At 61.4% G+C, this 21222-nt stretch overlaps 1 protein-coding gene across 5 annotated transcripts in view; it reads left to right on the forward strand.

Moving 5' to 3' along the window:
• DIP2C (disco interacting protein 2 homolog C) overlaps positions 1–21222 on the forward strand; it is a 252589-nt gene that overhangs the window by 165703 nt on the left and 65664 nt on the right. For all 5 annotated transcript variants that reach the window (XR_013379581.1, XM_077897377.1, XM_077897374.1 and 2 more), the window contains 13 exons: positions 3148–3271; positions 3632–3741; positions 3821–3923; positions 4664–4728; positions 5857–5950; positions 6045–6164; positions 7242–7356; positions 14882–15021; positions 15317–15453; positions 16502–16710; positions 17837–17951; positions 18395–18596; positions 20339–20448. Coding sequence is in view for 4 of the 5 variants with exons in the window: in XM_077897377.1 (XP_077753503.1) it covers positions 3148–3271; positions 3632–3741; positions 3821–3923; positions 4664–4728; positions 5857–5950; positions 6045–6164; positions 7242–7356; positions 14882–15021; positions 15317–15453; positions 16502–16710; positions 17837–17951; positions 18395–18596; positions 20339–20448 (1644 nt within the window). In the remaining variant the exon portion in view is untranslated. The remainder of the gene's footprint in view (positions 1–3147; positions 3272–3631; positions 3742–3820; positions 3924–4663; positions 4729–5856; positions 5951–6044; positions 6165–7241; positions 7357–14881; positions 15022–15316; positions 15454–16501; positions 16711–17836; positions 17952–18394; positions 18597–20338; positions 20449–21222) is intronic.

The raw sequence follows: 21222 nt of genomic DNA on the forward strand, positions 1-21222 counted from the left end.
CCTTGGACTCTGCACTGGGTTGATCTCACCGTCATTCAGCACATTGTCCTGCACTAACTGTGGGATGACGCTCCTAGCTCCAACATGTCATGGTTTACATGTGCCCCAGGTTCAGAGTTTCTGGAGAATTTTCCAGATGTCCTGTGGCTGCTCTGATACTAAATGGGGTTATTCACCTTCCGGCGCCTTAGGGATGCCTCAGAGCCCCTTGACAGCACATGTGTACATTTCAAACTCTGCTCCTTAGAATGAAAAGAGAGAATGTGAAGTCCACTTAGAAAATGAAGAGGATGGTTGCTGGTTTGGTTTCCTGGTTACAAATCCTGGGAGTTGCCTCCTTGACCTCTTGGGCGGACATCAGTGTCCAGCAGGGCAGCTCAGCTGGTGGCTGCTGACCTCAGAGCTGCCTTCAGTGGCCTGATTCTTCATGTGTTGGCTGCCAGCACTCGAGGTGTGCGGTAGACACCCCGCAAGGTGCTTCCTCCAATCCCGAGTCCTGCGATCTTCACGGCTGAGAAGCGTGGAGGAGCTTGGGGATTGAATGGAGAGCCACGCTGTTTTAGGTGATTCTTTGTTGCTGTGGTCAATTCTACTACAGTTCACCTGAAAACCTTCTCGGGGACTTACGATGCTCCTCTTCCCTTGATGTTAAGTTCAGTGGGTTGAAGCCCTTTGGAAATGCAAAGGGCTGGTTACCTTAAGTCAGGGCTCGAGGCCCTCTGAGATCTGTAGTCAGTAGCATCAAAAGGATAACCTGGAAAGGCCAGAGCCTGGTGTCTCCAGAGCAGGGCTGGTTCGCACAGGAAACCACTTGAGCCCGGAGGCACGTACCTCTGCCCTTGTGTCACCTGACACCATAGGCACATCCTTTCAAACACCACTGATGCAAACATGCAAAAAACCCAGTTTGGCCGCCACTTAACACTTCTCAATGCTTTGAAATAATGAGGTTAAGTATCCTTTGGACGTTTGACATACATGTAAGCTGTTCATTTTAATTGTAGTGGACACCTTTAGAATCGTGTGAATGTGACTTCAGTAATAACGGATGGGAGGAGAGGTATGTTGTCATTGCCTCTGCTGTCCACTGGTCCCCAACAGCCCCCTTTGCTGAGGAGAACCTTTAGCGGCCACCCTGGTGGTTCAGTGAGGTCAGTGCAGGTGTGTGCAGGGGAGTGGACTCTCACCTGTGCCTTGTTGGCCCTGCCGGCACTTGACTGAGGCAGCTAGGCTGTGGCCTTCCAGGTGGTGTGCTCATGACTCCCCAGCCCACGCAGGCCCTCCGATTATCAGCCTGTACCACCTGCAGACCGTTTTCTTATGAAAACAGAATGGAGAGATGACTTTGTCTTAATGAAGCCAGAAGCTGAGCGTCCGTCCTCAGGCTCATGACTCTAGAACATGACCTTTGTGTCTGGAAAACTCCTTTTTTATTTTTATTTTAAGATTTTATTCATAGACAGAGAGAGAGAGGCAGAGACACAGGCAGAGGGAGAAGCAGGCTCCATGCAGGGAGCCCGATGTGGGACTCGATCCCGAGTCCCCAGGATCACACCCCAGGCTGCAGGCGGCGCCAAACCGCTGCGCCACCGGGGCTGCCCTGGAAGACTCATTTTTAAACAGCAGAATCCACTGGCTCTGTGCTGTTCAGAATGGGGCAAGATGTGCCCGTAGGTGCCAGTGAGGGAGGCCGTGAGCGTCTCCTCTGCCTCCTGCTTCTGTGCCCACTGGATGTGCCACAGAGGCCCTGATGAGAGCCGGTCCTCCAAATCCTGTCACGTAACGAACTGAACAGTTGAGTATTGTGCATTTACTTACTCTCCGTCCTAGTTCTTGGGGTGGGAGGAGAAGGCTGTCTTTCCAGGAGGGGTTTATAGCAGGGGGACTAGAGCTCCTGGATGGTTTGGCCAGGAGTGCGGAGCAGCCAGAGGGGGCACCCGGGGCCCTGCCAGGCGGAGCCCTGCGGGGTCACAGAGTGGGGTGCCTGTGGCTCTCTCTCGGCTGAGGCGGCCGAGCTTGGGGTAAGGCCAGTTGTCAGCAGGGCAGACCCGTGAGCAGGCTCAGCCAGCGTCTCCCAAGTCCGGACAGGCTCTGCCGTGAGCTCGGGTCTGACGTTAGGGGTCGGGGTGGGCGCGTGCTCAGGACCGCGGGACCAGGGACAGAATGGCCGCTCGGCCCCAGGTATCCGCGGAGCAGAGCGTCCGAAGCCCGTGCCTGAGGCACCTCCGGAGAGCCGGGGAACTGCCCAGTCGGTGAGGAATGGAGCCGGATGAACACCAGCTGGTAGTTGTTGGGCCACAACCCAAAGTGAGTTCACAAGAGGGGCCTTCTGTGAGCTGTCCTCACATTGGCGTGTGACTGATGCCTCCTGACCCGCACGCTGGGACGGAGCAGACCCCGGTGGGGGGACGCGCCATGCTGGCCCGTCAGATGCTCCAGGGCTCACGGAGGGACTCTTACCTGGTGACATAATTTGGCACCTCTGTGTTGCAGGAGGGGATTGGAGGTGATGGGCCGAAGTCAGGTGTCGTCTGGCTTTTCTTAAGTCAAAAACAGGGATTTGCAAGCTCTTGTGACCAGGGAGGTGGTTGCGGTCCTGAGGGCCCAGCCCTTCGGAGAAAGGACCCTCAACCAGGGAGGGGCCTGCGGGCCAGGGGCTGGGGCCGGGGACCCGCGTCAGCGCCGCGGTTTACAGGACCTATTCGCGGTCCTGGGACGTCCGCCCCCTGGGGGCAGCTCCTTTCAGAGGATGCACCGAGGCTCCGGGAGAGCCCGGCCTGGGAAGGGGAAGCGCCGGCGGCCCCGCCGCTTTGTCGGTGCCCTGCGGTGGGGGCTGTCCCCGCGCGCAGACCCCCGGGCGCACCCCGACGGAGAAGGGGCCGGAATGGGCGTCCGGCGCACCCACAGCGCGCGTGCTCGGAGCCCGGGGAGGGGTGTCCCGGCGCCCTCCTCCACGGGGATCACGCCGTCGGGTCCCAGGCGCGGCGCTGCCTCCCTCGCAGCACATGGGGAGGCCGAGGCCGAGCCGCCTCGCTGGCCCTGCAAGGTGCCCGCGGCAGGTGCGCCCGTCCGTGCCCCACGTGGCTGGCCCCCCGCCAGGTTCCATCCCTCCCGGCTCTCAGCCGCGCCTCCCTGCCGCCTCCCCAGGACGCGGGAAGCCAGCAGATCGGGTTCTTGCTCGGCAGCTGTGGAGTCACCGTGGCCTTGACGAGCGACGCTTGCCACAAAGGGCTGCCGAAAAGCCCGACCGGGGAGATCCCGCAGTTCAAAGGTAGGCGCCCCGCTCTGCTGTCGGGGGCTCCCGGCCCGGCCCCGCCCCGCGCCCCGGCCCCGCCCCGCCCCAGGCCTGGCCTCCGCCCAGCCTGACACCTGTGGGCGTGTCTGAGGTCCCGCCCCAGCCCCGCCCCGCCCTGGCCTCCACCCCGCCTTACACCTGTGGGCGTGCCTCGGCGTGTCTGAGGTCCCACCCCAGCCCCGGCCTCCACCCCGCCTTACACCTGTGGGTGTGCCTGGGCGTGTCGGAGGTCCCGCCCCGCCCCGAGGCCTGGCCTCCGCCCCCCTTGCAGGCGGTGGGCGCCACCTGCCCTCCGGGTCGCGCCCCCCTGAGCCGCCCCCGTCCTTCACCTTCAAGGCTGGCCGAAGCTGCTGTGGTTTGTCACCGAGTCGAAGCACCTGTCTAAGCCGCCGCGGGATTGGTTCCCGCACATCAAGGATGCCAATAACGACACGGCGTACATAGAGGTGAGCGCGGCGGCCGCTGCGGGGTGCGGGCGGGCCAGGCCCCTGCGAACCCCGTCTGCACGGCGTCCTCTCGTCGCAGTACAAGACGTGCAAGGACGGAAGCGTGCTCGGCGTCACCGTGACCAGGATCGCGCTGCTGACCCACTGCCAGGCCCTCACGCAGGCGTGCGGCTACACGGAAGGTAGGGGCGGCGGGGCCAGCCGGGGCGGGGCCAGCCGGGGCGGGGCCAGCCGGGGCGGGGCCAGCCGGGGCGGGGCCAGCCGGGGACGCCCAGCCCGGAGGAGCAGCGTCGGTTCGAGCGCGGCCAGGCCGGGGCCGCCTGGCGGGCCTCGGAGCAGGGGCCTGAGCTCGAGGCTCCTGGCCTCGGGTGCCTGCGGCCGTGGCGGTCCGGCCCGCGCGGGGGCCTCAGTCGACCCCGTCCCCCGCGGAGGCCCCGTCGCCCAGTGTCACCACGCGGGCACACGGTCAGGCTCTGCCCCCCACACCGGGCAGCCGTCCCCTCCCAGCTCCGCCGGGACCGGCCGTGGGGTTGGCGCAAGCTCCCGGCCCGCGCGGACACGTTCTTCCCCGGGCCGGGCCTCCTACGGGGTAGGGGCCACGGATGTCCGCCCGGAGGACCCGCATCCCCGCACCCCCCGCCGGGGCTCCGCTGACCCGGAACCCGGACCCTCCCCCGTGTCTTCGGCGGCTTGTCTGCCCCGTGAGTTGCGCCCCGGACCCGCCAGCCCCGCTCGGTCCCCGCGGACTCCGCGGCTCTGCTGACGCCCACCTGCCTTCGGGCCGAGTCCGGGAGCATCACGGATGGAAGGGGGGCCGAGCGCAGGCAGCTTCCTCCGGGCAGGCGGCAGGGTGTCCGCCCCGTCGGCCCATCGCCCTTGCCCCTGGTCTCCCACGGTAAACGTCCTGTTTCCCTTCGCACAGCGGAAACCATCGTGAACGTGCTGGACTTCAAGAAGGACGTGGGGCTGTGGCACGGGATCCTGACGGTAAGGGCCACCCGGCGGTCGGTGGGCGTGCAGGGGGAGCCACCTCCACAGGGGTGAGGGAGGGGAAGAGCCATCATGCAGGGGCGACAGCCCATGCCCGTCCTCCCTGCCTCTCCAGAGTGAGCACCCGACCCCTCTTATGCCCCATCCTCCCCGCTCTGTGGGAGTGAGCACCCGGACCCCTCCCATGCCCTGTCTTCACTGCCCACCCCCCCAAGCGAGCACCCGGACCCCTCCCAGGTCCCAGGTGGAGAAGCTGGGTCTCATCCTTGCGAGGGCTGTCCATGCGGGAGGGCGGTTTGGAGCTGCGGGTGGGCGATGGAGACAGCCTTGCTGTGTAAGGTGCCTGCAGCCCTGAGACCATGACTGCTTGTGTGCTTGCTGTGCACGTCGTGAGTGTTGGTGATCTCTGCCCCGTTTGTGAACGTCTTAAGCTGGAACTGTGTCCAGAGGTAGAAACTTCTAGGGCTTTGACGTGCGTGATGGTTCATAGGTGCAGAAAGCAGGGGTGTGGTTTCTCGGTGAGGCCGGATTCCTTAGGACGAGGGCCTGTGAGCATTGCCTAGATGAGGGTTGGGGGTCCGGTAGAGCTGCCTCCACTGTGCCCTGGGTGCTGGCAGGTGGTAGGAGTGCAAACAGCCCCAGGTGCGTGCTCACACGGTCAGGGCTGCTGATCTGAGCACTGCCGTCTGCAGCTCTGTGCCTCTGGGCACCTGGGTCTCCCCAGTCACCCAGTGACTATCCCCTGTGAGGACTGCGCAGCCAGCCCACGGTCCACCTCCCTGCCCAGGGGTTGTGGCAGCTGCCTTCCCCACTGTTGGTTGGGCTCCTCACTGACGATTTGGTGCAGGGTCTCTGTGACGGGTCTTGGTGGCCTCACCCATCTGTCACTGGCTCTGGACCTGTGGTTTCTGAGTCTCTTGCTGCCACCTCCTAGAGCCAGGCCTGTCTCCTGCTAGACACACATGCTCCTCTCTGGTGTTTGGATGGCAAATGGTGCCTCTGGTCTCCAGCGTGGAGCGAACGTGTGACGGGGCCCGGGCTTGTCCTGTCCCCACATCCCGCCCAGTGGGGGGGGTTCCTTGTCCTGCCAGCAGGTCGGCAGTCACCCCCGTGTGTTGCTTCCAGAGCGTCATGAACATGATGCACGTGATCAGCATCCCGTACTCCCTCATGAAGGTGAACCCGCTGTCCTGGATTCAGAAAGTCTGCCAGTACAAAGGTATGTCTCCAGGGTCCCTGGAGTGCCCGGCTCCCTGAGCCTCCCATGGCCGGCAGTGTGCTCGTTAACGCCCTTCCCTCCGCTCTTCCCACAGCAAAGGTGGCTTGCGTGAAGTCCAGGGACATGCACTGGGCCCTCGTCGCCCACAGAGATCAGAGAGACATCAACCTCTCCTCCCTCCGGATGCTGATCGTGGCCGATGGTGCAAATCCCTGTAAGTGACCAGTGGGCGGGTGGAGAGAGCCTCACTCTCCACGGCCCATTTCTGCGCTTAGCTTTTCTCTTTCTGGCCGTTGCCTTGGTTGGGGAGCTGCCCTGACTGACTTCACGACCTCCAGTTTGACCCCTGGGCAGTGGGGAGTTCAGAGCCCGCAGGCCCCAGCCTGGACTCCAGTCCTCGTTCCAGAGAAAGCGCTAAGCTTCTGGTTCTAATCCCTGTTATGTTAGCTGCGAAAGGGTAGCTAAGTCACAAGATGTCAGGAGTCGGTGGGGGTGGTCCCTGTGTCCTGGCGTGCTCGGTGCTCAGGAAGTAGTAGCTATTCCTATTTCGTGGTCTACACGAAATTAACCAGGAAAGTAACTTGTCACTTTAATGGGATTTCATTATCAAATCCTATAGGGAAAACCACCAGGCAAAGCAAAGTAGCAGTGGTTAGGACGGCACTAAGCTGCCTCGAGGAGCGTTGCTCTGGGTCGAAACAGGTCGCGGCTGGCTTTGCCAGGGAGCAAGCCAGAAGCCGAGTGAGGAAGACCGTGGGCTTCTGGCCACCCGTAAACGGTGCTGCCTGCATGTGTGTAAATGAAAGCTGCACACGATTTATCAGAGAACATGTGGCACGCAAACCAGGGCTCGCCACCGGAGGATCTAGTAGTAGTCAGAGACGTCACTTGTCCCTTCCCCAGAGCAGCTGGTTTGAGCGCCCGCCCCGCACCAGGCCGGGCTAACCTGTGTTAGGAAGTGGTCTCGCCAGCGGGCGCCCCATGGTGACCCCTGATCTCACTGGCCGGGTTGATGCGGGGACAGTTTTCTTCCCTTTGTTTTGATGCACTCACATTGCAAACACCACCTCAAAAACAGTAGAATGGGTCTTGGGAAAGGCGCACGTGCAGGGACGTTTGAAGTACGGAAGTCACACTCTTAAATCCTGGAGTTCTGTGGGCCCGCGAGGATCTGCTCTCACGGCGACGTCCTCCTGAACAGTACCGGTGAAGTTGGCGCGTCCGTGGTGCGGGCAGCTTCCATCGATCCCGTGCTTTCCGCTGGCCGACCGCCCTCCCCTTTCACCTCCAGGGTCCATCTCGTCTTGTGACGCGTTCCTCAATGTCTTCCAAAGTAAAGGCCTGCGCCAGGAGGTCATCTGCCCGTGCGCCAGCTCTCCAGAGGCTCTCACTGTGGCCATTCGGAGGTACGGCTGGGCCCCCGTGGGGGGGGCGGGTAGGGCAGAACCTGGGCCGTAGGGGAGGGAGAGGGCAGGACCCAGGCCGTGGGGGGCGAGGAGGGCAAGACCCAGGTCGTCGTCGTCGTCGGGGGCTGGCTTCATTTCCTCGCACACAGTGGAGTGGGTCAATGGTGGCCCAGATTCTCGAGTCAGAAGCCCTCTCTCCCTGTGAGTGACCTATGGGCAGGTGCGCAGGCCGCATCGGCCTGTCCTGGCAGGCCCCTCACACGTCCCTGTGCCCGTGTCCGGGTCAGATGTTCCTTGAGGGCGGACCAGGTGAATGTCGTATGGTTGGAGTGAAATGTTTGCAGCGAGCTGTGCCTGTGGAAGTGCGGTTTCTGCCCCATGTGCCACTGTGCCCTAAACTTCTAAAAGTCCTGGCTTTCTGAGCGCTCGAGCTGTGGCTGGTGCGTTGGTGCAGGACTCATGCCCGGGGTCCAGTCAGCCCTCCTGACCACCTGCCCTGGCACCGAGCGCACCTGTCACGGGCGCCGCAGTTACGGGTGCAGAAAGCTGATCCCACACAGGCTGGGAGGTGCAGGGAAGCCTGTGTGACCGACCCCCGCCACTGGCCATCCTCATCACGTGGGAATGGACTGTTTGCATCGCCTGAATATTTCCAATGCGGGATCTGACTCCTCAGTATCTTTGCGTTCAGCTGTTCATAAGGTTTCGTTGTGCATCACAGGAATGTGCTGCACTGTAAGGACGGAGGAGGGGCTGTTCACGTACAACACACCTGAGTGGTGCCCTCGTTACCCAAAGGTTGGGCTTCCCAAAAATACCCACTGGGAGACTGTAAATAAGATACTGTCCAACGACTTAGGTGATTATTAATGTAAAACTAACCAGACTGCCTAACGGGCTGAGAAATAAAAACCTTTACGGTATCCGAAGCAAGTTTTAATTTCGATTGAACCAGAAATTTAAAATATGACATAATTTTAATTGATGAGGAAATATGACAACATGAACTGGAATCCAACCTTCATTTTCTGAAAGGTGTCACGGTTGCTCCAGCAGGAGACGCCCCGCAGACCCTTCCGACGTTTCAGTCCCGCCTAGGCTGGAGCGCTGACGGCTGTGCCAGCGGATGGGCGAGCGCGTGTCCTTCCGAGATCAGGATTAAACCGGGTCCAGTTTGAGCCCGAGCACAGTCCTGGGTCTGGCGTGGCCAGCATCCACCACGGGGTCCTGGGCAAGTCCCTGCTCTCCGTGGTGTTAAGGTTGCGCCGTCGTGTCACGTAGAACTATTGCCACACATCAGTCTTGAAGTGAGAGATTCAGACGCGTAGGAACCCGGTCCTTAGTAGCAAGGTGGTGTGTTTCCGTGCATCTCCTAGAAATCTGTTCTCTGGATGTGAGGGTAAGCAGCATGGACAGGCCAGACCTGATGGCACACTGTTACGTTAGCTGCGAAAGGAGTCTGCAAAGGGCTTTTAAAACTGCTTCTCTAAAAATGTTGAATAATTGTTAAAATTTTTAAGAAGATTAAAAATCTGTTCTCAAAACTAGGCATATTAAGCCTTATTTCCTGGGCATGTGCTCAGTGGCCTCCAGGGCACCTGCCCTGCGGTCAGCGGCCACTCGCCCCAAACAGCCCCCTGCACACACCAGGGTTGGCGCCATCACCTGGGCTGGGAGCGCTGGTTTCAGAGCCGCCGGTCCCCCCCACCCCCCCCCCGCCATCCCGTGAGGCCCCGCGCAGGTGGGAGGGCAGGTGGGCCATGCGACCGGCAGCCAGCCTTGCTTTGCACAGAGTCGGCTTCCCCTTGCAGACCTGCCTGCCACTCTCACGCCTTCCAGGTCTCACCCGCTGTTTCCCAAGAGCAAGGAGCCAGGACGGGGCAGGGGGCACGCCCGAGCTCCTGGCCAGCCCCATCCCCCATGGTGAGGCTGGAGGGGTCGTGGTGTGGGCGGGGCGTGGGGCCGGTGGTCACAGGTGGAGCTGAGGCAGCACCAGGTGAACCCGGAGGTTGGCCTCCACCAAATCCTGCTGTGCTCTCCTCGAAAACTCTCGTGGTTTCCCTGAGTTCAACACCGTATTCTGTTGACTGTCATCCGTGGCTCCACGGGTTAAAACGGAAGAGGTTTGTGGCGCGTGGCTCTGCACGTCCACCTGCCCTTCTGACCCCAAACAGGTTTGACTGCACATTTCCTGATCCTCAGGAGTGAGGCTCATTCACTTTGCTGGCGCCGTTTGGGGACAGCGGTCCTCCCAGGTGTGTCGTGCGGCCGTGGTCCGTAAGCGTCGCCTCGGCAACTGGGGGCTGGCTACTCCCACGATTCTGTGGATCTCAGGAATCCACGGAAAGTGATGGGAAAGGGCCGTGGATATACCGTAAGACTAAGTACGTGCTGTAGGGCGTGTGGCTCCCTGCTGGGGTCTCCCCGCAGGGCTGTGGTCACGTTCCCTGGACCCTGCGCAGGGGGTGGCTGTGTCCCTGTGTGGCGAGTGCACACCGTGATCGTGGAAAGTAGCTGTGCCACTTTCTCGTGTGGGTTTTATGATGGGACTCACCCTGGGCTGTCTCAACTGATCGGGAATAACGTCCAATTATTAAGACCGTTGCCACCTGCACACAGGACCGCGTGGCCGCCACAAATCCAGGTGGTGGACTCTGATAGGACTCAGCCTCCCATGAGGACCTTGAACCAGGGTGGGTGCCATGGCGTCTCTGGGTCCTCTGCCCTTCAGAGGTCCTCTGTGCTCTCCCCTCCCCCGTCCGTCTTGAGGGGCTGCCTGGAAGCCGCGTCCCCCACAGCGGAGAAGCCCTTCCTAAGCTCATAATTTCTAGAAAACAGTGTGGCCAGGGAGCACGTTTCAGTGGGGAAATTCTGTTTTCAGAAGCTTTTGGTAAAAAAGGTCTGCACTGCTGGGACCTGGAGGGGGCAGGTGACCGTCCCCTTCCCTGCGGGTTCTTCTGTTCTCCCCACGAGTGCAGCCTGGCCAGGTGCTGCTCTGCCCGCCCACCTGCACTGGCGTCCTGACTGGGGTCCTGCGGGCTTCACGTTCAGCACCTGCTCACGTGCCACGTGGTAAACTGGTGGAGTCGCTATTCTGTCCGTCCCAGCTTCACGTGTATTTTATCAATAAATAAAAAGCTAAGTATGTGAACTGAGAAGTGAGGGTCCTACCCGCACACTTCCCCCTGACCACCTCATGTGCCCCCAGGGGCAGACGCTGTGAGACCCAGAGCTGCCCACCTGTGACCTCGCCAGACCAGCTCCCATGCACATGCAGGTGGGTTTCTAGCTCAGGTTTGGCCCAAGAAGAGGCGTGTGTGCTCCTCTGCTGGTTTGCGTTTTACATGATCCTAGTGCGGCTCTGAGCCTAGACTTTGGTGTCATGTCCTGGTCCAGCGACACAGCAGCGGGAAGGACAACCATGGGGTCCCCCAAGGTCAGTCCCTGCGGTGAGGCACCGACACGGGCAAAGAGGGCAGCTCAGGACGTCAGAGTACAGGTGGGAGGCCTGCTTCCCGCCAGCACTTGGGGAGCAGCGCGTGGGGTTTAAGTTCCCACGGAGGACGCCGTGGTGGGTCAGAGACCTGAGCAAGTGTAGCACCCGTGGCCCGTCCCATGGGGCTCCGAGCCAGAGCCCCCACACCCTCCCAGGGCCCCGACCCCGCTGCCTAGGACATCTTGGAGCCCCGCAGCTCTGTACTTGGCATCCTCACCCAGGCCCGTGGGTAGATCCGGGGACAGGAGAGGATGGGAACATGAGGTGCAGCCACAGCGTTCTCAGAATCAGGGATGACGGCGGAGTCCAGATCAAGGTCAGCCTCTGCACACAGTGGCTGGTCCACGTTGGTTCCCCGGCTGGGTGCCATCCCGGGTCCGCTTGCTGTCCTCGTCCACGTGACTGCTAGGCTCAGGAAGCCTGCTGAGGCTGTTGCTTCGCTGTCGGGCTCGCGAGGACATGCACGTGGGTGACGACTGGTGCTCAGTCTCGGGAGAGGAGGGAGTGCTCACATTCAGGACCTGTTTCTTCCGCTGACCGGTAATATTTAGGCCGTTTTTCAAGCACATGTGACAGAAACCCCACACACTTGTGTTTTTATGTTCCTCTCTGGGAGCAGAAGGAAAGCTGCCTGTTCCCGGTGTTGTGTGTGAACGGCTGTCCACAGAGGCTGGGACAAATTCGAGCTTTTATAGATCGAGCCCTGCACTGACCTTCATGCTGGGTCGTCTGATCCCCGAGCACGCTGGAGACTCGGGGAATTCCCACATGTACACAGTAGGAGCCCCGTCCGTCCCACTCCAGCCGCGCAGAGTGGAGCCCAGGATGGCTGCTGTCCTCCCATGGTCCCAGGGGGAGGACGGGGGGACACTCTCAGCGTCCTTATAAAGGCCAGCCCCTCAGATTTTGCTTTCATTCATAGGATAGTTTAAGAAGAAACAAGCGTTTGGTGGTGAGGTCGCCTGATTTTGTTGGAAAGAAAGGCCCTCCCCCTGTGAGGGGACCCGACTACCCCTCGTTCAGATGGTCTCCTTCCCCCTCCGGATTAGTGACCTTCCCGGGAGAGCTTGCTGCGCCCTGGTGACGAAGAGGAGATTAAATCTCTGGTACCAGCTCAGAGCAGCTGATTGCTCCCCTGACGTTTAGTGCATTTAATTAGGAAACGATACTCAGTAACTGCGTCTGGTCAGCAGTGAAGGGGAAACCGGAAACGTGTTCCCTTATGACCTGTGGGACTCTGGCCATTTCCAGAACATGCATCCATCAGGGGTTCCCCTCTGAGCCACGGAGGAGCCGGGCCTCAGGGTTGGCGTCGTGGCCTGGTAGGCATCCTGACGTCCATGCACTGTGAGCTGCGGAACACCTGCCAGCAGCACCAGAGCGCGTCTTCTGGAAGGTTTTGGGGCCCAGAGTCTTCAATGGGAGCCTCAGGCATCGTACCCCAAACAGATAGGATGCAGAGGGGGTCCCAGGAGCCAGCAGTGGTTGGACTCTGGCTGGGGACCGCAGCCAATGCCCTGGCTTCGTGTACATGCTCGTGTTCACCCCGGTATTTAATCGTATTCCTCTGTGAAATGGCCATCATCCACACGTGTGTTTTGTGTTTCCTACTTCTTTTAGGATTAGTTGTAAAATTAAAAGTATTGGAGAAATAGCATTTTATGATTTGCAAACTCATCCGTAGAATTATTTTAAAAAGGCAACTTGAAAAATGAAAACAAAGTTGTATTCTGGTCTCTGTGTCTCTGGGATCGCCGTCTGGGTCTGTTTCCATGTCTGGACCACAGAGGGTAGAACCCACTTCTTAAAGCTACGTTGTGGTCACGTGGATGGAAGTGAACTATTCTGTAGGCTTTTCAACTGCAAGATACTGAAATACTTTGATGCTCCAGCGGGAAAGGGTAATAATTATGTAAAGCAGCAATTAAACTAGCAATTCCAGAGAATAAAGATGCCCCTTTGCCACCAGAATCACTTTCCATGTTGAAAGCGTTGCCCTGGGAGCTACAGAGCCGGGAAGACCCTGAGGAAGGGGGCCGTGCAGCAGGACACCTGTCCAGAGGTGGGGTCAGGCTGACAGATGTGCACAGAGGCTCGCCAGCCGGCGACCCAGAGCGAAAATAGCCAACAAGCCTGTGAATCGAAGTGGGGTTTTCAAGAACAGTTCTGACTGCCCCAAAAAAGGTCGACGGGAGATCTGTGATATTTCTAGGATACGAGATAAAATACATTGTCAGCGATTTTAATCTGGAAGCTTTAAATTCAGATAACATTTCGTAGCTCGTCTAAGCGTGAAACCATTGGAGGGGGCTCAGCGGGCCTAACGGAAGTAGGAGCATCACAGAGCCGGTGCCTGGGGTTGCATGGCAGGGGTGGGTTCTGCTCTGGGTCGTGTGCGGGGGAGTGCAGCAGGAGCAGGTGCCGCTTCCCCGCCCGGGCGGAGTAGCTGGGGGGACGGGAAACAAAGCCTATGAGCCGTTAGTGTGGTGCGATCCCTTTTCTGGCTGAAAACAATGGTCTCTAAACTGTTTTACAACAAAAAGCAAGCTCCATACCACAGCGGGTAGTGAGACTGCGTCGGGGGAACCGTCCGGTGTGACGTCGGGGAGCTCCTAGAGCAGCTGCGCTTAAGTAAGCGTGCGTGGCTCTTACCAGAGACGGAGGACGCGTCACGTACAGGTGTGCTGTTCACTCTCGTGTTCCCGTTACCAAGCGTGAACTTCGCTGAGCCGTCAGCCTGGGTGTGGCTGTGTTTTGGGGAGGCTCTGTGACACTGCGCATGGAGGCAGGTGCACACACTGACGGGTTTGACCAGATTTCTCCTGAAGCCTGCATTTTGCCAGAATGTTCTCTGGAAACGTCACTTCTGTTGAAGCAAGTGCACCGCCTCTGCGGCTCCCGGTCTCCGGAGGTCACGTCCGCCTGTACAGACTCCAGCCCCCGCCGACGGTGCCGGGCACGAGCAGCAGGGCCGCTGCCCAGGAAGGGACACCCTCCGTCCGCGAAGGGGGACCTTCTGGTCAGAGGCTGGAAGGCAGCCCCCCGCTCTCGCAGATGCACGGCCCTGCGGCTTCAGCCTTCGCAGGACGACAGCCTTCCGGGGCACTTCATGCCCGCGTGCACCCACGACTCCGTGGGGCGTGTCCAGCGAGCCCAGCACAGCGCCCACCGGCGCTTCGGGGTCTGTGGGCGCGGGTCAGCGCTCCGGCCTCTCCTTCCTCAGCGGCTCCGTCACACGGCTCCGTCACACGGCACGGCAACCCCTCAGCCCCGGGGGCGGGTCCGCGGCGGGTGACGGGCGTGCCCACGTCTCGGGCGCCTCAGCCGCACCTGTCCGGCCGTGGGGCGCCGGCGGCGCGGCGTGAGGGTCGGGCTCCGCGCCGCAGCACGTGCCCGGTGCGCCTGCCGAAGGTGCGGGGTGCTCCCGTGCGGCCGGCGCCGGCGGGGAAAGGGCGCCCTCCGCGGCGGGACCTGCTCAGAGCGCGGGCAGCTTCGGGAACCGGACGTCTCCGCCGTGCTCAGAGGGCGTCGGGGGGCTCGGGGGCGCCGCCTCTACGTCTGGGAGCGGGAGGGCCCCGGGCGCCTGGCACCCGCACGAGCGCGGCCTGGCCGTAGGCGGGACGCCGTGGGGGGCTCGCGGGCCCGGCGGCCGGTGGGCGCCCCCGCCGGTGGTCACGCCCTCGCGCGTGTTTTTGGCGCCGTCCTCGCGCGGCCAGCGGCGTCCCGTCTGCAGCCCGGCGCGTGGGGCGGGGCGGGGCGGGGCCTGCAGCCCCCGGGGGTTCTGGGGCTGCTGTGGAGACCCCGAGGCCCGGAGAGCGCCCTGACCTGCAGCCGGAGGAGGCCCGGCCCCGGAGCCCCGCTCGCAGGGGGGTGGCCTGCGGGCTCCACACACGGCCGCTGCCTCTGCGCGTACAGGGGCGCCTGCGTGGCCTGCGTGCGCCTGCGTGTGCCTACGAGGACCTGCGTGCCCCTGCGTGCGCCTGCGTGCCCCTGCGCGGCCTGCGTGCTGACGCGGAGCTGCCCTTTCAGGCCCACCGACGACAGCAACCAGCCCCCGGGCCGCGGCGTCCTGTCCATGCACGGGCTGACCTACGGCGTCATCCGGGTGGACTCGGAGGAGAAGCTGTCCGTCCTCACGGTGCAGGACGTCGGCCTCGTGATGCCTGGCGGTGAGTGCGGGCGCCGCGGGGCCGGGGGGCGTTGGGAGGGGCGCTGCCGCAGCTGGCGCGCCTTGCGGAAGCCTCAGGGGGTCCCTGCCGCCCGGGGCCTCCCGGTGGGGCCTCCCCGTCAGGGTCGGGCCGCCCCCCCCCCCCCCCCAGCAGCCCCAGGCCTCGGCGGGGAGAGAGCGGCGCGGCGCGCTCGTGTGCGCGTGCCCGGCCCAGGTGCAGGCGGCTGGGTGCTCTGGTGCTCTCCGCCGGGCTCCGCCGCCCTCCCCCGTGACCCGCCCGTGCTTCGTGCCTGCAGCCATCATGTGTTCGGTGAAGCCGGACGGCATCCCTCAGCTCTGCAGAACCGACGAAATCGGGGAGCTGTGTGTGTGCGCCATCGCGACGGGCACGTCCTATTACGGGCTGTCGGGCATGACCAAGAACACGTTCGAGGTAGGTCCGCGGGCTGAGCCCGGAGCGCAGCGCGGGGTCGCGGAACACGGAGCTCCCGCTCGGCGCAGCACGTTCACCAGCGGAAGCGCCTGAGCTCTGTGCTGCTGTCCGTAATCGTCAGCACGTTGGGCTTCTCAGAGTTTCTTTCCTCGTAGCCAGTGTTGAAAAGTGCGGGAATAGTTTTTTTATGAACAGTCTAAATCCTGCCCTTGTCACTTTGGCACGTTTACCAAAAGCTGCTGCCAGGGGCGGGGGGCACCCTGTCCCACGTGGCCGAGGCCCTGCTTGGGCCTGCCGAGGCCCAGCGTGACGCCAAGTGTGGCAAGCATTTCTGCAGCACGAGCTTGCGTGCACATGTGTGGTACGTGTTCATCCTCAGCGTCCCCACACCCGTCCTGGGCCTGCGCACGTGTGGCAGGTGCTCCATGCACAGCGTGTGCACATGCACTTCCGGCCTCATGAGCCAGCACGTCAGCGGCACACTGCAGGCTGCACACTGTGCTCCCAGCTGTGACAGCTCCTGACCACGAGGTATCTAACTTGGGGAAGAGCACAGTCTGATGGCAGCGAGCACAAGAAACGTGGGTCATGAGGGATTCGTCTCCTGCAGTTGAGAACGTGTCGGGATGAGGTGCCTCATGCAGGTGCCTTTGTTGAATGTGGATCGAGTTTGCAGCCCAGCCGGACAGAGTCTGTGCAAGCCCACCTCCTCTCCGTGTGCTCACCTGCAGGGTCTCGGGGCGCCAGGACTTGCTCCCTTTGTTCCTCTGGTGCCGTCCGGATGAGGAAACAGTGACGAACAGATCATTTTACAGCTAACTCATGTTTTTGGTTTATCACTTTCATGCCGTGGATTCAGCACAGAAGGACGGATTAGCATTCGTTACCTCTTCATAATGCTCTCTGACGTCACTTAGGTTCAGAGCCAGGGGAGGAAGCCTGTGGGCAGCCCGCATGTGGACGGCAGAGGCGGGGGGCAGCGGCCGTGCCGCGGACGTGGGCCCGGTGAGCCCCAGGGGCCCGGCACTCACAGCGCATGTGTCCATAGGTGTTTCCCGTGACCAGCTCAGGCGCCCCCGTCAGCGAGTACCCCTTCGTGAGGACAGGCCTGCTGGGCTTCATCGGCCCCGGGGGGCTCGTCTTTGTGGTGGGGAAGATGGACGGGCTCATGGTGGTCAGCGGGCGCAGACACAACGCTGATGACATCGTCGCCACAGCACTGGCCGTGGAGCCCATGAAATTCGTCTACAGGGGCAGGTGGGTGAGCGCTCTGTGAATCCAGTGCCTGATTGTCTACTTGTGGTGGTTTTTATAGGAAATTGCAGATTCCTTCAGCGGATGGGACCCCCTGACTAGGTATTCCGTTTGTTCTGAATGTGTAGTTTTATAGAAACGTCATGGGCAGCCCGGGTGACTCAGAGGTTTAGCGCCACCTTCAGCCCAGGCTGTGACCCCGGGGTCCCGGGATTGAGTCCCGCATTGTGCTCCCTGCATGTAGCCTGCTTCTTCAGCCTGTGTCTCTGCCCCTCTCTCTCTCTCTCTCCCCCTCCCCCTTCCTCTCCCTCTTCCTCTCCCTCTCTCCGTGTCTCGTGAATAAATAAAATCTTAAAAAAAGAACATCCTGAGCTGCACACAATCTTTTTAATCAACTTTTTTTTTAGTTAAATAAAAATGTTTATTTGAAGAACTTACCTGTAAGAACATTTGGGTGGCTCAGTGGTTGAGTGCGTCCGGCTCAGGGCGTGACCACGGGGTCCTGGGATCGAGTCCCACATCGGGATCCCTGCAGGGAGCCTGCTGCTTCCTCCCCGTGTCTCTGCCTCTCTCTGTGTGTGTCTCTTATGAATAAATAAAGTCTTTTTTAAGAACTTACTTTTAAAGTAAATATATAAAAGACCTAAACACTCATTTTGGCGTAGATCGTTTCAAAAGACCAAAAGGTAACAGCAGAGTGAGAAGCAGGTGGGAAGACAGAGCCTTGGGTTTTGCCCCCACGTAAACACCTGGCCGCGGGGCTGCACGGTGGATGCCAGTGATGCCGCTCCTGGGTTTTCTGAGCTGAAGGAAGTCTCAGATTGCTCTAGAGCCTCTACTTGTCAGGCCATCGGGCACAGAAGCCATAGGCACTTGCAAGTCACTGGGAAGGTGCTGCCTCTGCACGAGGAGGGCGCCCTGGGTCCTGTCCCACAATGCCGCCTGCGCTGGCCGAGAGAACGGTCACGGTGCAGCTGCCCCTCCCGCCCCGAGAGCTGTGGCCCTGCCGGGCGGAGCAGCAGGCAGCCTCAGCGGGAAAGGCTGGCTTCTCCTCGCGGCGGTCCCGGCTCCTCACTGCCAAGCATCTCCCGCTTGTGCTCACCGTGTGCGTTCCCTCCTGTCCCCACAGGATAGCCGTGTTCTCGGTGACCGTCCTGCACGACGAGAGGATAGTGATCGTGGCCGAGCAGCGGCCGGACTCCACGGAGGAGGACAGCTTCCAGTGGATGAGCAGGGTGCTTCAGGTAGCTCTTCCCAGGCCAGGGCCCCTCTCTGCCTTTGTGCCCGCTGCCCTCGCCACCTGGGCTCCTGGACCAGAAGTAGCATTGCCTAGGAAGCTTCTGTGTGTGTTTCTGGGAAATAACTAAGCAGACTGCGGTTTGGGATCAGAGGTTGGTGGCTGCCACCATTCACTTGAGGATGAGACAAGTGATGGGCACTCTTTCTGACCTCTGAGTCTTTCCTTTCTCGGTGTGCACAGAAGTCCACAAATGCCACATGAGATTAGTCAGTTTGCTGGGTTTGAGGGGATGTCCGTTGTCTTGTGTCTTCACCCCGCTCCTGCAGCTCGTGCTCCTATAATGTGCTCCTGCGTGTGACGGGCAGTGCCTGGCACAGTCTGTGTGTTTGCCTGACGCTGGTGGGCAACACCTGCCCTAACGTGGTTCCCTCCCCCCTGACCTTGCAGGCGATTGACAGCATACATCAAGTCGGGGTTTACTGCCTGGCTTTGGTCCCGGCGAACACCCTCCCCAAAACTCCACTCGGTGGGATCCACTTGTCGGAAACAAAGCAGCTCTTCCTGGAGGGCTCCTTGCACCCCTGCAACGTCCTAATGTGTCCCCATACCTGTGTCACAAACCTGCCTAAACCTCGACAGAAGCAACCAGGTACATGTCACGGGCAGGCAGGGGGTGCGGGGTCTGAGGGGCCTCGGGAACCCGGTGCTGACCAGGTGCCGTGCTGTCGGCGGTGCTCAGCCCTCCTTCCCTGGTGTGCACATTCCCGGGCCACGCACTGCCAACCTGAGTGTGTGATGCGAGGGCTGCTGCCCCAGCACAGTGTGCAGGGGGCCTGGCCGGTGGGGAACGTAGGGAAGGAGCCCCCAGCTCCCGGGTGGGAGAGTTGAGGCCTGCCCTGGCCGGGTGGCCTCTTACCAGGCACAGAACTTGGCTTCAGTTTACTTGAGCACAAATTAGAGTGACAGCTGTTCCTTGTGACTCATTGAGGTGTGGAAGTGGCCAGTGTACAGGAAGGCCACTCAGAACGTGTGAGGAACCCCCTGAATTTATCCGTGACGCTGGTGCAAGGGTGAATGCGTGCCCCACGCCTTGTGGTTGGGGATGTGTCGTTACCACGGCTGTGCCCTCCTGCCAGCCGACAGACCATGCTCCCTGGGGCTGCGCGCCGTTAGCACAAAAGGGATTTATTAGGAGACTGGACGGTGAGGATGCAGTAGTCCTGCCCACACTGGCCAGAGGTCACAGGGCCCGGGACGCAGGGGACCCAGGGACAGTGGGGGTGGCAGGGGGTGGGCTCCCAGCCATGCAGCCAGCTTCTGCGTGTTGTACATGGACTCGTCTCATCAGCCCTGGGGACAGAGCAGTGGCTCACACGTGTGCCCATCTTCCCTGGGCATGCTGTGGCCACGGTGCCTGGGGGCCTGCACCCCTTCGCCCAGTCTAGGACTTTGTGAGCGGCTGATAACTCTTTGTGCACGACGACAGTGCGACAGTCGCCCCGACTCTGGATCCTGTAGGTTCGCCTTTGGCGAAGGTTTAACAAAAATCTTACTGGGCAGCGACATCACGCGTGTGTTTCACAATCCAAGGCCTAAGCACACGTGGCTGGCGTGCTGGCTCGTCCTGCTGCCCCTGTGAGCGGCCTCCCCGCCTCAGTCTCCGTCTCCCACCCACGCTCAGGCTATGGCACAGTCTCCCGGGACGACTAGTCCTGCCCTGGGAACACGTGTACGCGTGTGATGAAAACAGTGCATCGTGGTGTCCTGAGAAACCTGGGGGGTGCCTGGGGTTTCTCGTAGTTGGGGATGTTGAAAGTTCTTATGGAAAGTCGCGTCTGGCATTGGAAGAGGGGAGAGCTGAGAGAGCAGGTCGCACGTGCCTTTGTCCCGTGAGGAGAGCACTGATCGTTGAGTCCATGATGCTGGGGCCAGAGCAGCTGTGACGGGATGGGTGCCTCCTGGCCTCGTGCTCTGCCGCATGGGCCTAGCGGGGAGCCCAGAGCGCTGGGTCCGTGTCTGTGCCGGCCGCATGCTCCCCTGTCACCACCTTGTGTCCGTGGTCACGCGCTGAAGAGCAGTCGCTGTGGACGGGGCCGCCCACGTGACCTGGGAGCCTGGGCAGCAAGGCGCGTCTGTGTCCTGCACGGTTTCTCCCGGCCGCTGGGGTGATGGGCCTCCGCGTCCCACCCACCGCAGAGTCACGGACACGGGCTCGGGGCCCCAGGTGCACTTGGCAGGAACGCTGTTCCCAATCTGTGACCCAGACCTCGAGTCACCGTCGTTCTTTGTCCTGCGAGGGTTTTCTCAGCGCCTGGCCCGTCCCAGGGAGCCCCCACTAGCGCACCGGGTGGGGTCCTGCCTAACTTCACCGTTTGCTTACGTTCCTTCCAGAGATCGGCCCTGCCTCCGTGATGGTGGGGAACCTGGTGTCCGGGAAGAGGATCGCGCAGGCGAGCGGCCGAGACCTGGGCCAGATAGAAGACAACGACCAGGCCCGCAAGGTGAGCGCCAGGCCAGGCGCCTCCCCGAGGCCCATGCCCACAGGCTGCGACCTCACCCACGGCCCGCCCTGAGGGGACCACTGCCCTGCATCCTGCCCTCCCGGTCCAGCGGCCGCAGCCCTGTGACATCACAGGGACCCCGTGTCTGTCGGGGCACCGTGTGGTGGAACGCTGCCCAGGGGCCTGGCAGAGGCAGCAGGCACGGCCGCACGGTCGGGGCTGGGTCTGGGGGTGCCCGTCCTGTCCTGGCGTCCCGGCACCTGTTTCTCTTTATCTGCCACCCTGATGTAATTCGCAGGCGGCCTCACCGCCACCTGATTGCAAGGCCTCCGTCTTGTAATTGTCAGAACACAGAAAACACAAAGTCACAGCCCTGGTTGGGGACCAGGCATCCCTGGTGCATCCTCAGGGGGGGAGCCCGGGGCTGCACCCCCACGCCCATCACTCGCTCTGTGCCGTGCGAGCCCCTGTCCCGGGCACTCGGGCTGTGTGAGCTGCTGGGAACGGTGATGAGGCCGGCCACAGGGCATGGTCGTGGAGACCAGAGGGGCGTACGTTGAGAGCACTGGTCCCTGCGTTCCCACCACAGAGCAGGTTTCTGTTAGTGAAGTAGGTTAGGGGCGTTCCCGGGTGTTCCCCGTGAGCAGACCCCACAGGGGGGCATTCACCCAGACCAAGTGCGTGGGACGCGTGTCATCCGTGTGGTCGGCAGGGCCGTTGGGTGACCGCAGGGAACGACCGTGCTGCACACGGCCAGCGGGAGAGGGCCCATCG

The sequence above is a fragment of the Canis aureus genome, chromosome 5, assembly GCF_053574225.1.
Source record: "Canis aureus isolate CA01 chromosome 5, VMU_Caureus_v.1.0, whole genome shotgun sequence".
Lineage (NCBI taxonomy): Eukaryota > Metazoa > Chordata > Mammalia > Carnivora > Canidae > Canis > Canis aureus.